Here is a 15868-nt window from a genome sequence, read left to right on the forward strand (position 1 = left end):
TCGGTAAGGGAGACTCTTGCCTTGACAACCATTTCCTGAAACCTATGACCAGTCCAGTGTGCCAGGTCTCCCACATGGAAGATGGGGCAGTAGGGATGGTGGACCTCATCATAGGTGCATGTCTTCAAATACGAGCTGTTGGTGGTGCCTAGAACATTGGATCTAAAGGGTGACAGAAGCTGAAAAACAGCAAAGCTCACATTTTTTTAGAGAATGAATCCCAGTCTTCTGTTGGCCAGTTGTAGGATGGCATATCTGCCTTGTGGCATATCTCAACCCACGTAATGCTTATATAATATACATCACAGGACTAAGATTTGGAGAGAAGAGAGATCCTGGCAACAGGTGCTGGTTAAGTGCCTGACTCTGTTATCAAACTAGTAAACAATGCAATATAATAATAAAACTAAATGCTATAAGTAGAAACAGCAATAGTAGAAACACCCTGTAACAAAGGCAGCCACCCTACCCCAGGACTGACAGGAGGTAAACATGAGTTCAGTCCACCAGACCGAAGCGCAGCTCCCTGGAACAGCAGCCAGAGCACCCATGAAACCTTCATAAGTTACAGTCTCCATCACAACATCCTCCCCTTCAGAGGTTGACAGTCTCCATCACAATGCCCTCACCTCCAGGGGAGCACCCCTGCATGTGACACTGTCCATGCGCCCCTCCACACACAACTGCCCTTCCCATAAGGGCCATGCCCATGCCCCTCATCAGGGGTCCTTGCGCTGGGCTACACCATGCTCTCACAGCACAGGTGGGTTCATCAACATTTCCAATGGTCTCACTGCCATCCCACTTCTGACACCATGTGTAACGGAGGCCGAAAGCAGCCACCGTAACCAGGACTCCAACCCAGCACTGACAGGAGGTAGAGATGAGCTCAGACCAAACATCTAGCTCCCTGGCATAGCAGTCAAGAGCAATATTCAGCCCCCATGAAATAAAAAAAAAAATCCATTAAGACTAATAAAGTGGTCTCCCAGCATAGGGGGGTGGTTATTATAAATACATACATAGCTAAAAAGAGATGAGAGAAGACTAGGAGTGGAAGAAGCACATGGAGAGCAGAGATGGCTGGAGAACAAAGAAGAGGAGAGACCTAGAGGGGAGAGGGGAGAGGGGAGATGATTGGAGAACAGGGGAGAGGAAGGACAATGATGGAAAGGAGATTAGAACATAGGACCAGAGGAGAGGAAGAGAGAGGGCTGGAGAGAGGAAATAAGTCGAGAGGTTAAAATGAGAGCAGAGCAGATGTCCCTGATGCCAGACCCAAGTCATTCTCTTATAAGCCACTTATGGTGTGAGGGGACCTTTTTCTACTGCACAATGGCTATCTAATAATAATAATAATAATAATAGTTATTATTCCTACAAGAAGAATTATATTGATTTATATAGATTAACCCTTTACATGCAGGTGTACAGAAGGTCTATCCTGTAAATGTTCTTGTCTGTTTTTATGTATATGAAAGGCTATGTCAAATGTGATTTGAACTAGCTACAGGTGGCTGTCTTTCTTTAGATATTTTACATTCTGACATATCTAAATAGCACCTGCTGTATGATTTACCTATTTTCCACTTATACATCCCCTGCTGTCATATGCTTTGCTGTCTATACTCAGGTAAGCCTGAACAAAGCGTGCATGCCACTTATTGCCCCAGAGCCCAGAGGAAGGAATTTTTCCTTAGAGCAATAATAAGTCATTACATTCCCGTTCAATTCATGGCTATGGCCTTGTGTTGAGCTCAGTGTGTTGGAAAACTGCTGCTGTTCACTACAGTCCTTGACTGTGAATCAAGCAATACAACTTTGATCGAGGTTGTTCCTAGGTCCAAGCCCAAAACAAACTTAGCAGAAGAGACAGGCAGCGCAGCCATTGATTTCATGTTATTTAAGACGTCTTTCACACTCTTTGAGTAATGAATGTCACAAAACAACTGACGCAGTTCATGTCATCTATGGTTACTTGTAGAGATAACGCTCTGTTAAATACAAACCTATGTCGGTTGTAAAAAAAAAGCTTAACTAGAAACTCGATAGCTATCGCTAGGTTTGCTGGTTAACTAGCTTGCCAGCGACAAAAGTTCAGTCTTAAACGTAAACGCGTATTGTTCCTCTGTGGACACCGTAGTGGCAGGGTTAACGGTAAGGCAAATTTAAACTGAAAACATTAATAGTTACTAAATATGTGCACTAAATAATATAACATTCTAAAATCTAGGTTTTACATATTATAAACATTCATGCATTAAGTTATAACTCCATTAAGTAATTATAATTCATAATACTTCCAATCATACATTGCGAGAAAACATGGCTGCCAAGGAGTGACTTGCTGGGTATTTTGCCTAGAATGTGCTATATTTCTGTAAGAAAAATATTTTTAGAAGAATATAAACTCGCATATGATCAACTATTAATAACGTCCAGGACTTTCGTGTGAATAATGGTTGTGTAATTTAAGCAGTGGAACAAATATTGACGTGGTCTTTTCTGTGCATCTTAAGACGGTAAGTGAGTCTTAACGCTAGCTAGCTAACGACTCATTTGACGTTTTATAGCACTAACTATATAAAATTTCAAAATAGGGCCTCTCAACTAGGTTTTGTGCTGCTTACGTTTTCTTTCAGTTGTAAAGACTGTTCTTGTCGGAAAACAATGGCTACACTGGCAGCTAAACGCGAGGGACCCCAGTTTATCAGCGAAGTAGCCGTGAGGGGCAACGGTGCAGTGCTCGAGTACTGTCGGACGTCGGTGTCCGCTTTGTCTGGAGCGACGGCGGGTATACTGGGTCTTACAGGACTGTACGGGTTCGTCTTTTATTTTCTGGCGTCGTTCTTTTTGTCTGTGCTTCTTATCCTCAAAGCTGGTCGACGGTGGAATAAATGCTTTAAATCTCGACGGCTGCTGTTTACCGGAGGGCTTGTTGGCGGCCTCTTCACCTATGTTCTGTTCTGGACTTTCCTTTATGGGATGGTACATGTGTACTGAAGAGGAACGGACTCTTGGGTCCTCAGGCTTCGGCTCAAGCAGCCATGTAGAAGTATAGTTTTCACAAAAGTAGAGATTTGCATTTGTACATAGATTGAGCTAATGCTATGTACAAGTTTTTGTTAGAAACCTAACGTATAGACATTCTTTAATCAAAAATGTTTTTTCTTTGTATCTGATTGCACTGAATCTTTATGAAATGCTGCCCAGTCCTGAACTGTTCAGTGTGTTTCTGAAGACCAGGGTGAAACCTAACTACAGTTCTGAACCAAATCCCATTTTATCATCTGAATAGACATTCAGTCTTTTCAAAATTTCAAGCGTTACATTGACATATAAAGTTTAAAACACTTGTTAGGGAAATTGAAATTTTCTCTAAGAAATATGTTGTCCTCCTTCTGTCAAGAGAAATTACAGTAAACTGCCCAATATTTACTAAATTATAGAGAGAATATTCTAAGATTTCTTCCAAATAAATTCAAACAACCTCAGAATTGATTTGTATACTTTCTTGTTCTGGTGGTTTTTCTAAATTTCCCCCTTTTGAGATGGTGCCCACCTCAGTCAGTGGCCTCCATCTGTCAGTGACAAATGCATTTTGTGACTTTTTTTCACATGCTTTTTTTTTTTTTTTTTTTTTTTTTTTTTTGCCATGCCCTAATCAGGTGGCGCGTTTCCCTCTCATTCCTCATGCCACCTGTGTGCCGTCATGTCTGTTTTTTTCCATTAGGACCCCTTTTTGTCTTAACCTCTTTGTTGATTATTGTTATTTTGTCTTTCTCTTGTTTTAGTTTGTGCTCTGCTTTTAAGTTTTCCTTTTTTCATTAAGCCTTAATTTGATTGCTTCCTCTTTTTTTGCACTTTCTTTGCCCATTACACCTTTATTTTGTAATTAGGCATGTTGGTATTTATAATTATAATAAAAAGCAATGTGTGTAGTTCAGTGGAATAGATCAAAAATGCATTAAACAATATACTTTCCCCATTAGTCATTTATGGCCATGCAAATTAAGTGACTTTCAAAAATTAAACTGAGGTTGCACCAAACCCAGTTTCTTTACATGCTTGAGGCAGTACTGCTTTAAGCGACAAAACGTACAACTGGAGCACATTTAAGCTACACGTGTGCTGACTTTCATAGCTGACTAACTGTTCTTGACTTCTCAATGCCATACTGAATGCTGAGGAACATTAGGGCAACATTTATGAATCTAGTTTTCAGGTACACCAGTAAACTTTAAGTACTTCATAAATTTAAAATGTGTAATAACCCCAGTAGTTCTGTCCTGATTATCTTTTTGAATACTGGTCAAATTTCATATAATCACAGACATCTGTTTAAGCTCAAAATTGTGCATGAGCCACTTTAACTTTGATCCTTTAGATGCAATCGATGTATATTTTTCATCAGCTGTTTGATAGTCATGAAGACACTTTTTCAGTATACTGTTTCTGCCATTCTGGTATGTGTTTGGATGTATTTGGCATAGTTTCCTATAAAACCCCATTTATCTGACAAAATAATTTGCCCTCTCACATCTTGCAATTACAGAAACGTTCACTTCCAGCAAACTTTCCATTGGTTCAAAACTGATTGAAGGTCTGAAGGGCCTGATCTTATTTAAACTTCACCCCATTTCCTGTTTTAAAACCATTTCCAAGGATAATCTCTGCTACTGTGTCTAGACTGGGCTTATCTTTATCACTTCATTTCAGATGACTGTGTGTTGTTCTAGAGGATGAGACCAGGGACATGGCTTTTCTTTCTGGACTGTGGTGGGGTCTAGATGAGGCCGTGGGAAGTTGTTTTTGTTCGTGACGGTGAGTCTTCGGCTGCTTGTATTGACCGTGTGTCGGTGATGATGAGGGCAGTGGTTGCTCTTCCTCAGTAGGTTTGTTCTCCTTCCTGTGTCGTCCGCCGTGGGTGTGCCGATGATGGTGTCTAGTGTTCCTTGCGTCTCTGCACCCTCTCTCCTTTTCTCTACTGATGGTGATATGAGCATACGTGACTCTGTGGTGTCATTTGTCCTTGACATGCACAAAAAAAAATCTTTAACAGACTTACTTTGCAACGCCCTCAAACTTTCTCTCTCTGTAGAAAGAGCTCTTGCTTATGATATAGATCAGGATCATGTCACAGATGAACACACCCTGTGCAGCAAAAAGATGCAGAGAGAATAATCAGATTACACCACATTAATGAGGTGCATCTGCCTTCCCTTGGTCCCCTTATCAGCCTTTACCAAGCTTCAGTAAAACTGGGAGGTTTTTATTCTTTTGAAAATTAAAAACTTTGGCATGTGAAACAATTTCCATTGAAACTCCAGGTGGCACTGGATAAAACAAAGAAAAACAATAGTGCCCCCTTGTGGCCAAGATTGCCCCTGACTGTCACTGATTGTCCTTAGGAGAAGCTGTTGAACTACTGTGATATTTAATTCTAAATCAAACATGCTTTTAGTTTTGTTCCATTCCACAGATTCTGTCTGGCATTAAAGTAACGTGCATTTGGGCATGACCAGTGAGATAGGTGGTTAATCAACTTCATGCCAAATTCCAGTCAGATGATGAACAAAACTACCTTAATTGGAAAAAAAGTATTTAAAACACATAGTTGGTGTTCATTTACTTAGTTATGCCTTCAGATTAAATGCCAATCTCATGTTTCAGCCAAATGTATAGTTCCCATGCCCCTCTATTTTACAAAATATTCTCCGTCTGAATCATGTCTATAGCTCACCAAGCATACCAGCAATAGTGGTGCAAAAAAGCAAATAAAGAAAATTATCAGAGAAGTGACTTTCTGTAGTCAAATTGCCAACTTGACATCATAAAGTTCCAGAAGGTTTTTTACCAGGCATTTGTTTCTCAACTAACACTAATACATTTTGTTTATAATGAATTTTTCAATAAGCAAAAGATAACTTATGTCAAATTTCAATGTAACACAGTCAGTTTCAGTTTCAGTAAAATATCATCAGTTACTGACAGGAAGTAATACTTACAGCACCCATTACTGCAAGCCCAGACCCAATGTTCACCACTGTGGGAATAATATTAAATTTCCCTGCCTGGAAAACAAGCAAAAGAAACTGACTGTAATAGCCTGTGTACTGTTGAATTGTTCCTCTGTGGACATGACACATGACATGCAGCAATAATCGGATCATGTAGTTTAAAAGTATTTTTATATTAGACCAAGAAGGGCAACACTGTCTCTTACCTGCCCATTAACCATGATATCAAATCGAATGCCATACACTTTATACAGAGAGCGAACGGTCTGTCCTTCTGTGTCTCTGTAATATCTAGCAAATCTGCAAGACAAAAGATATTTTGGGTTAGCAGTTAAATTGAATTGTGCCATAGTATGACAACAGGAAGATTAGTCAAAGTGCTAAATATTTCAAATGGTCCAAATTTTTTTTTTTAGATTAATCCATGTTTCTTGATTCCCTAGAAGACACAAAGCTTTGTGCTAAGACAAGCAAACATTGGCAAGTTCCAAAGATGGTCACAGACACCTGAAGTTGTATCCTGATGCTACAGGGCTGGTGGAGTCCTTCAGGGCGTCCAGGCGTGTGAAGCTGTACTCAGGTCTGCACTTGGTGGAGTCTTTATCTAAATCACAGTTCCAGTCAATCACCACACCGACAGCACCACCCTTTTTGTTTTCAGTATGACGTGATGAGAGGAAAAGAGAACAATATGGGTTCAACTCAGTCACACTGCAAACACACTGGGACTGATTGTGTGTTGTTCTCTTTGATCCGTTTCCGCACTTCTTTGTCTACGTTCCTAAAGAGTGAAGGCTGCAACAGGAAGACTATAATGCAAACTGACTGTCGTGGTCTGTGTACTGTTGAAGAGTTCCTCTGTGGATCGGTGTTCTTATCATTCAGATATTTTCATTACTTTCTATTTTTGTTTATTTCAGTTTAGTTTTATTTCATCAGGTTTGTCTGCTTCAGTTTAGTTTTTGTTTATAAACCCCAGTTCAACCAGCCAGATAGCTTCATAGATTTGGAAGGTATAGCTACTTGGAACAACTTTAAACTTTAAAGGAGCAATAAGTCATTTTACCACCAAAATATAGCAAACAATATTTACGAAGGTAATTATTTATTACTTTGACTTTTTTTTCTATAAAATGCAGTTCACATTTTCTTTGTAGTCCTTAATTGAACCATTTTATGTCCCCCACATGGTGACAGCCATGTTTAAAATAGATTAAGCCACTAGGTGTTAGTGTAAAGGCTGTTTGATAATGTGAAGAAGAATCATTGGCAAAAAATACTTATTGTACCTTTTAAAAATCACAATAACCACAAGAATTTCTATTTTATATAAATTTTGCATGTTAGATTTAATGGTAGAATTGCAGGAGAGGACAAATAATACAAATATATATAAAGGCACTGAGTGGTAGTGTTAGATAGCTAGCTAGGTACCATATAATTTGCCCAAATACAACCAGAATATCCATTGATGTCTTCATCACTTTAATTTCATCACCAAATCCTGACTTGTAGTGTGACCAAGCATCAAGTCTTTCATAGGCTTTGTTAGGGGCATTACCCCAGCAGAGAAATTGAAATTAGGTGAAATCAGCTACATAAAAATCAGATTCCTGGCCACATGTAGATGTCCAATGGTTATTTGGTAATTTGGATGGGTCACTGTCAGGTTCAACTGCCTTTCATTTATGCAGATAATTGCTTGTTTAATTCCTGCAGCTATGTAGTAGAATGTTTCACCACTCAGTCCAACTGAGGCGACATATTCTGATGACATCAAAAATAACATCAGTGCATATCCTCTATAGGATGCTTAGTGATAACGACATTTCCTGGAGATTTTAGTTTTTGACATAATGAATCCATATCTATAAAGCCATCATAAATGTCTCAACTAATTTAACTAAAATATTTTCAGTGTAAGTCTGTTATGATTTTGTTTGAGTTGTAGTGAACATTAGCTTTGAATTAGTTTTCATTAATGATGATAACCCTGCTGTGGATATGATATGGCGCATGATGTGACACAAGCCAAGCAGCAAATGAACAAATGAACTTGTTCTTTCTCATACATTCCTAAACAGCAGGGCTATTTCCTGGAGGACCCTAATGTAAATTGTAGGGCATGGCCTGTGTAATGTTTTAGAGTTCCTCTGCTGACATGACACATGACATAACACAAGCCAAACAGCAAATGAACAAGAGGAACTGATAATGAAATCACTAATTGAATGAAATCCTCCCTTGAAGCCTCTCCTAGCCTTTCCATTGGATACTGGTGATTGGAAACTCTAATCACTTCGGGGACTCACTGCTGTGACACAAAGACAGCTTGGTTACCTGCGGCACAGGGCACTGCGTAGACAAGCTCCAAAATGTCCCCACATGAGGAAACATAATGGAGTTTGTGTGACAACATGAGAAGCTCTTGCCTTGACAGCCATTTCCTGAAATCTATGACCAGTCCAGCGCACCAGGTCTCCCACACGGAAGATGGGGCAGTAGGGATGGTGGACCTCATCATAGGTGCATGTCTTCAAATACGTGTTGTTGGTGGTGCCTAGAACATTGGATCTAAAGGGTGACAGAAGCAGAAAAACAGCAAAGCTCACATTTTACTAGAGAATGAATCCTAGTCTTCTGTTGGCCAGTTGTAGGATGGCATATCTGCCTTGTGGCATATCTCAACCCACGTAATGCTTATATAATATACATTACAGGACTAAGATTTGGAGAGAAGAGAGATCCTGGCAACAGGTGCTGGTTAAGTGCCTGACTCAGTTGTAGCAGGACAAGACAGCTGTTCAAGTCTCCCAGCTATTAGCTCTCACCATGATGGGACTCCAACCAGCAGACTCCTGGACATTCACATAGATCTTTAATCTGTAGAAGTAATTCTAACTCCAAAAACAACCCTAGATGAGCATAATTACAGCTAATTAGTTAGGCTGTGATGAAAAGGAGACTGGCAAACCTTTCTGTAAAGAGTACTACTGGTTCTAAAGGGGGCATGCTTGACTGGCATAACAGGTGAGGGTTAAACATGAATCACGTTCTAGTCCTTTATGTGTTGAGCCTAGTAAGCATACATACAGCGTCCTTGTCTGGGAGTGGGTGGGGTCTATCGTCCTGCTGTCCCACACAACAGACAAGCATTCTCAGTGATCCCATTACTTACTGGTATAAATAGAGGTGACTTAAACATGAGACATTCAGAGCAGTCTTATGCGCAAGGATCTCCCAGTCAAAACATGGCACAATGGGGGAAAAATTCTCCCTAAGCCTTCTTTGCTCAAGGCCTCATGAAATACATGACACACACATACCACTGACAGAGAGACAGAATGGCTGGCAATGCAAGCCTATATTCTCATATACCTCATCCAATAAGTACAGATGTCTCTGTGAGAACTACATAAGTTATCCAGTGCTATACATACAAAAAATTAATTACTAAGATGATAATAAAATTTAACCAAATGGGAAAAATACAAAGGGCAAAAAATAAATTACCAGAGAAGGCTGGATGGTCCTTTAGAGACATAAAATTAGATACCTACAGTTTTGTAATAGAGTGGAAACGCATGCATTTTGGTGTGACTTACTTGGAGAAATCAAATTTCGGAAACCTAATGAAGTTCTTGATGTAGATGGTGAAGTTTTCTGCTTTTTCCAGCATGGGCTCCCTAAAAGGTTATAGCAAGAGGTGCATCAGACCATAACTATGAGGTTTTTTTCAAAGGACTTGCATCAGGTTACAAGAGATCAGGTATGGAAGGAGGCATGAAGACAGCTCATTCCATCCATAATTAACAAAAGCCTGAGCACAAGAATGCTTAAGGAATTTTCCTTACATTGGCTCATGGCTGCGCTCGATGGGACACCAACCATGGATCTCACACGTCCCTGTGTTGTTCATGCAGTGGCCTGTCTTCACCCCTGAGCCAGGACAGAAGACAAAAACCCAGTTCAATGCTGGTGGACAGGGCAGGTCAGTCTAAAAAAATAGCACCACAGACTTCCATACCCTTTCTGAAGCTTCTTTTGGTTTCATCGGTTTAGCTCAGAGCAGTAAGTCTAGCATTTGCTTGGGTGTCTCTTGTTAAGGTAACTTGTTCAGTTGCTTTAAGATCTAAGATGGCCAGATACTTTAATACAATGTCTTAAACCCTATACCAAATAGTAAATTCCACCAGTGACATGAAAGTGAGGCTGGCGAAAGAGGCCTGCAAAGTTTAAAACATTTAACATGCCTGCATCATTCACAGAATTTCTCCAGATTCAAATTTTTGTCATGATGATCCCCTGCTTTCAGGTCTTGTGGGTTTTTAGTACAGGCAGTGCTCTGGCACTGTCAGCTTTTTAGGCTTTTTTTTCCAAGTCTACAGCTCAGCTGGTGTCAGTGTGTTGATTTTACATGACTTTCAGCATGAAATGACAAGATTCCACCTTACCAGACCAAAGAGCCAAAGCAAGGCATCTGTTTACTGTAAGTAATGTAATCAGCTGAATTATACAGGTGCTTCGGTAATCTTGTGAGAAATCTCTGCTCTTACCATGGCCAGCTATAACAGTTTCGCCCTCTATACAATCCTCACTGCGTTCACAATGGCCGTCTGGAACTTTTGGACTCTGAAGACATTAGAAAAACGTGAGCAAATAACAGACTATACCATATGCAATTGGACTGACCCTATAGTGGATAAAATGTCACAAACCAGTATTTAAGAAACAGCTGCACTGAAAGCGTTATTATTCATGTCATTCCTTTTCATTTTGCTTTATGCTTCTTCATTAGACTAGAGGAAACTTTTGCTTTTCAAGCCTTACATTAATGTTGCCTAACTGCACATTCTATTAAGCTTGTGTCATTGTTGTTCAAGGACCATGTATCTGAATTACTGATGAAGTGCATTTAAAGTAACCTGTGTGACAGGTGCTGTTGTGAAACTGTTAGGACTCTTACCTCAGAGCAGTAGCCCAGCCTTTGGTTAGGTGTCTCAAGGTAATTTGTCACCATGAAGAAAACTCTATCCCCCTTAAGAATAATTAAAAATTACAAATAAAATTATGACCCAAAAATGCCATTAGATCCTTGATATTAACTGGAAATGAAAAAGGGTGCCATTAAAAATTCAGATATTTCTCCTGAGTTAAACCATAAAAATTTTATGTTTTTAAAACAAGCATCTCTGCCCCAAAACACACAAAAAAAAAACAAACAAAAACAAAAAATCCAGTGCATTTTTAGCTAAAGTGTTACAGTTTCCTCCTCCTGGCGTTGTGGTTCCCACAGCGATGCCTACACGTGTCATTTGTTTTGGTTTCTGTTCCTGGTAGTGCCTTTTTGCCACGCCTCCTTGTTTAGTGCCCTACCCCTTATTGGTTTCTTCTGTGTCTTGTTAGTCCTCATTAGTGCATTTAAGCACTGTGTTGGGTTACTCTGGTTATCTGTTATTGTGCTAGTCTACGTTTGCTTTGTTTGCCTCATTACGAGAATACCAAAGGTTAAGTGTACCTTTTCACTCAGCAAGGCTAAAGCAGTAGACATGTGATATAATCCATAGTGCATCCCAGAGTTGTGTGCACTCAAGCCTTTAGAATGTCCTGTGCATAGAGTTGAATGTGCTGCGTTCAGCTGATGAGGTCTGGCAACAACCACAAACCTGACTTCTTGTTATGCCACTATGTACATGTTGCTCATAGCAGAGATAGTGTGTTTCAAGCTTCCTTCTTACTTCTGCCAATTCTGAAGTCCAGGTTCAACATAAGAGAAAGGTTTACCACCAAGTTTTTCTTATGGATTATAATAAACCTGTTGTAATGTTGAAGTATGGTCATATGCCTGGGTTCATTTTTCCTAATTTGGCATCTTTCTCTAAGATCCTAAACCCATACCCACATCTGTAATAATAATTACACAAGACTTAATGCAGAGATAATTATATCAACATACTGTAAAATAAATTAGAATCTATTAAAACCATTACATTTATTGCTGTCAGGCCAAGATAATTGATCAGACAGTGCCTTGACAGCTCTCTTTCCCACTCTAATTAAGTTTTAAGTAAAGTTATGATCACACCACTACTGGTGATTCTGTATATGCATTTTTGTTAACTCCATTTAGCCTGGGAGGTATTCTCACCTGAGAAGGTATGACATAATCTTCAGCCCCCCATATCTGGAGGCCCAAGTCTGTGCTGTTGGTGAGTGCCACACCTTTGACCTTTGTGAACACAGAGCTCTGGATGGCCTCATCTGTCTCCTGGTACCCTTTCTTCCATATGAAGACCCACCTGCAAAAACAAAACAAAAAATAAAAGAAAATGTTGCACATCAACTGAAAGACTTACAAAAAGACAGGGCAGAAAAGTCATATGTCTAATAGTATTTGCTGGCTTTAAATGTATAAATCATGATTGGTGGGGCACTTGTGGATCCTAAAGAAAAGTCATTAAATTTTGTAAAGTTTTTTTCTGAATCACTCCCCACTAAATCTAAGCTATTTCCTATTTCCTCTACAGTAATTACGCCTCCACTCAGACATCTGTACCACGGAATGGATGTGTGCGTATGGACACAGAAATGGTAATGGTTGCTCTGCCAATTGCGTTAATGAAGGAGACAATGCAGACAATATCTCTGCAGGGCCAAAAGAACCACAACTCTCCACCAATAGCAATATTACATTTGGTGTTGTATCATTTCATAGAACCTGGCATACTTTGAAATATATTTATTTATAGCCTAATAATGTTGTAGAATAAAAACACAGGCACATGCATTACAATAGACTATGGTGCGTTCCTATCGGAATATCGTAGTTAATTGTAGACTCGCAGTCAGCTGTGGTCTGTATAGTTACGCATTTAAGCTTGATCCTAATATCACACTAATATTACAGTAACATAGCTGTTTCCAGCTCATAGACATGCAATGCCATGACCACTTGCCGACCATGTCTACAAATAGCGTAGCTGTACAAGGCATGGTGGTCTAAGCGTACTCTCATTAGCCATCGAAAGCGTGCTCCAAAACATCACGCCCAGTAGACGTCTATTTCTTATTTATCAAGGCTTGGATAAGAGAAAAGAAACGATCAAAAGTAATCAATAAGACACAGGTGGGGTTATGGTAACTCAAAACAATTTCATTTCATATCCAGAGCACTTACCCGATTAAGTATCCGATTACTCCCAACTGAAAGAGCCTGAACAGAACTCCTACTTTCTTGTTTTTTGCAATGACAAATTTCTCTGTCTTGTAATCGAGAAGCGAGTACAAAAAGTTGCCCCATGTTTGTGCCATTCTCGTGTCCGGATCTTAGCAGCTTGCCGGTCACCTCTACAAAGCGTCTGCTTTGGATTAACTGTCATGAAGTCGCTTCAGCGTTGCTGTAGTCTACACACTTTGAAATAGGAAACACATTTCCCTTTCTGTATTCCACCTTTTATATTTTTATAGCTACAGTTTTAAAGCGAATTCTTCGTTAGCCCGCGTTTACCTGAATTACGAACAACAAAATGAAAATACTTTTACCGCTGGGAACGAATAAAGCGTGGTTTTATACAGGGCAGAAGTCAATGCTTGAAAATTCGGGGTTAGCGGAGTTCGGTTGAGGTGCGGGGTTTAGGTTTTGTCTGTGATGTTGATGGCTGGATGTGCGTGATTATGTTTAGTCAAAATTATACATAATTACACATATAAACATTACAAAAATAAAACAAAAAAGTAATAAAAAATACATAATCATAATCATAATCATAAATGTTTCTATTGTGGATACCGTTTTTAATCAGTTGCTTCATGTGAAACCTTAGCTAACCTTCTAATATTAAAGAAACGGTCTAGTCTTTACCGTGGCCAGAGTACACATATTCGACATGTTTCATACAGTTGCCTTTACTCCAGATGGTATACCGGGTTACAGTTTTGAACTTTTCTTACAGATAATGGCATAACGATCATTGCTTTGTCTTACCAAATGGTTTGCTACGTGTTTACACACACGCGGCCTGCTGCAGTGCTGCTGCCAACATGTGTAAATTACAGTTGCGGTCAGTGGAAGTGCTGGTGCTGGAAGCGTCTGTGCTCGCGCCCTCTCTCACACACCCAGGACACTAAATAAATATTTTTAACTTAATTAAGCATACACACATCTCGGAGAAGTTGTCAACTGCTCATTGTAGCTTAAAAAGTTATTTTTTGGCTCTAAAAATTTCAGAGGTCTGGATCTCGGTGACCTTATAGCTGGCTAATGACTGAAAGGGAAAAATGCTAAACACTGAGTGTATAATAATAATAATAATAATGATAATAATTGTAGAGAAAGTCATTCCTGACCATTTCTTTTTACGTCTCAGGGGCGAGCATTTGCTGTCCGTCCATAACTTCTAGGTGAAGATTCCTGATGGATGTTTTCGGACAGGGTGTGGCCATTTCCAGCTGCTTTTACATTTTGTGACATTTAATTCTTTTGTTGTTGCATAAATAAATGAAAGCTATGATGAAGTAGGCTTACCTGAGCTGCTGCTGATTCTGATTGCCATAAAACGTTTTGATCCCAATTCACCTTTGACATTCCAAATATAGTTTGAGACTGCATTTTTCACACTTACCTTCATGATTCTGAGGAGGTTGCAGTATCTCTGGCAAGTAAGGACGTGCTTTGTGAGAGACTGAATACGAGTTAGGACTCTGAAGCTGCACTTACTTATACTCTGCTCTGTAAGAAGTTAATTTGACCAATTCTTTGCTACTCTTTGACCATATCCAAGCATTCCACTCATGCATACATGTAAGATCAATTTTTCCCATGACAACTGCATTCTGGACTTAAAAACAAGTATAATTACTTGAATAATCTTTTGACAACCCAGTTTGAATTGATCAACATTAATTCATTTTAATTAGACTTTATCATTACTCTGTAGCTTACACAAGTAAGGCACACCCAAAATATTTATTGACCAGTATTGGACATTTGAGTTTTAACTATCGTAGGCCTATAACAGGTACTGGACGATTAAGATTTTTTCGACACAGCGCAAATGGATGGATGATACAGGTGCGTGGGGCGGGGGATAGATGGTGCTGCACATATGGATACGCAGCCCTCGCTACAGGCCTACGGTTAACTGAATTAGGCTACAAATATGCGTTTTATGATTGCTATATGCTTTTTTTAAAAACTACGCGTTATACTATCTCGAGTTTAGCCCAATTGCACCGGATACTAGGTAACAATCGGAAGGATATGTAAAAGACAGAAGTTTCGTGACGACCCAATACAAGGGGAAATGGAGATTTACGCTGTTATACTCATTTTCACATCCATTTTGTGTGCCATTTCTAAATGTTAACGCGATGTTTTTGTTTGCAGTTCGTCGCACCGTATTGCTAAGCACTGCAAAGCAGATATTCCGCAGCGAGAACAGGATATTGGGTTTTCAAATTAATAGAATGAATATGGTGAAATATCAGCACTAGAAAAAGTCCAAACTACCATATATGCTGCTATAAATTCTAACGAATTTCAGCAGTTTGAACATTTGATTAGCATTATGGCTACTTTTCAGGGCTTCCAGCAGTCTCAAGGACGAAATGCAACGCAACTTAAACTAATGTCGAAATAAAGGCATAATCAGCATTGTCGAAAATACGTCTTGAAGGTTTTACTTATGTTCTTTTATCCCAAGTTTTACATTATCAAGTAAACGATAATAAGGATTTCATATCACCTTAATGGTTAATCTTAAGTGAAGATATACAAACTTTGAAAAACGGTGCTTTTAGTGTTTTACACTTCAGAATGTTCAATAAATTCGTTGTGTTCCAGTTAACAG

General features: G+C 39.3%; 2 protein-coding genes and 1 long non-coding RNA gene across 3 annotated transcripts; 2 read left to right on the forward strand and 1 right to left on the reverse strand.

Annotated features, from left to right (window-relative positions):
- The first annotated feature begins 2185 nt into the window (after positions 1–2185).
- emc6 (ER membrane protein complex subunit 6) lies at positions 2186–3497 on the forward strand. The gene is made up of 2 exons (XM_027029910.3): positions 2186–2522; positions 2643–3497. The coding sequence occupies exon 2, from the start codon at positions 2671–2673 to the stop codon at positions 3001–3003; it is 333 nt and encodes a 110-aa protein (XP_026885711.1). The 5' UTR covers positions 2186–2522; positions 2643–2670; the 3' UTR covers positions 3004–3497.
- Positions 3498–3679: 182 nt separating this feature from the next.
- On the reverse strand, positions 3680–13697 carry p2rx5 (purinergic receptor P2X, ligand-gated ion channel, 5). The gene is made up of 12 exons (XM_027029923.3): positions 13198–13697; positions 12169–12319; positions 10987–11058; positions 10577–10652; positions 9875–9959; positions 9626–9706; positions 8453–8594; positions 6528–6667; positions 6227–6320; positions 6009–6074; positions 5069–5154; positions 3680–4987 (listed from the first exon to the last, which is right to left on the reverse strand). The coding sequence occupies exons 1-12, from the start codon at positions 13329–13331 to the stop codon at positions 4711–4713; spliced, it is 1404 nt and encodes a 467-aa protein (XP_026885724.2). The 5' UTR covers positions 13332–13697; the 3' UTR covers positions 3680–4710.
- On the forward strand, positions 10623–14515 carry LOC113589998 (uncharacterized). Its single transcript, XR_003412057.2, has 3 exons — positions 10623–10671; positions 12548–12611; positions 14387–14515. It is a non-coding gene; the product is annotated as an uncharacterized LOC113589998 (long non-coding RNA).
- The last annotated feature ends 1353 nt before the right edge of the window (positions 14516–15868 follow it).

The sequence above is a fragment of the Electrophorus electricus genome, chromosome 8 (assembly GCF_041902795.1).
Source record: "Electrophorus electricus isolate QZ-2024a chromosome 8, ASM4190279v1, whole genome shotgun sequence".
In the NCBI taxonomy this organism is placed as follows: domain Eukaryota; kingdom Metazoa; phylum Chordata; class Actinopteri; order Gymnotiformes; family Gymnotidae; genus Electrophorus; species Electrophorus electricus.

Excerpts from the sequence above, each read along its gene's own strand:
- emc6 (XM_027029910.3), top strand. The coding sequence starts at position 2,671 with ATGGCTACACTGGCAGCTAAACGCGAGGGACCCCAGTTTATCAGCGAA.
- p2rx5 (XM_027029923.3), bottom strand. The coding sequence starts at position 13,331 with ATGGCACAAACATGGGGCAACTTTTTGTACTCGCTTCTCGATTACAAG. Across the intron at positions 12,320-13,197 it reads GTAATCGGATACTTAATCGG|GTGGGTCTTCATATGGAAGA; the intron begins GTAAGTGCTCTG and ends TTGTTTTTGCAG. Across the intron at positions 6,321-6,527 it reads GCATCAGGATACAACTTCAG|ATTTGCTAGATATTACAGAG; the intron begins GTGTCTGTGACC and ends TTTGTCTTGCAG.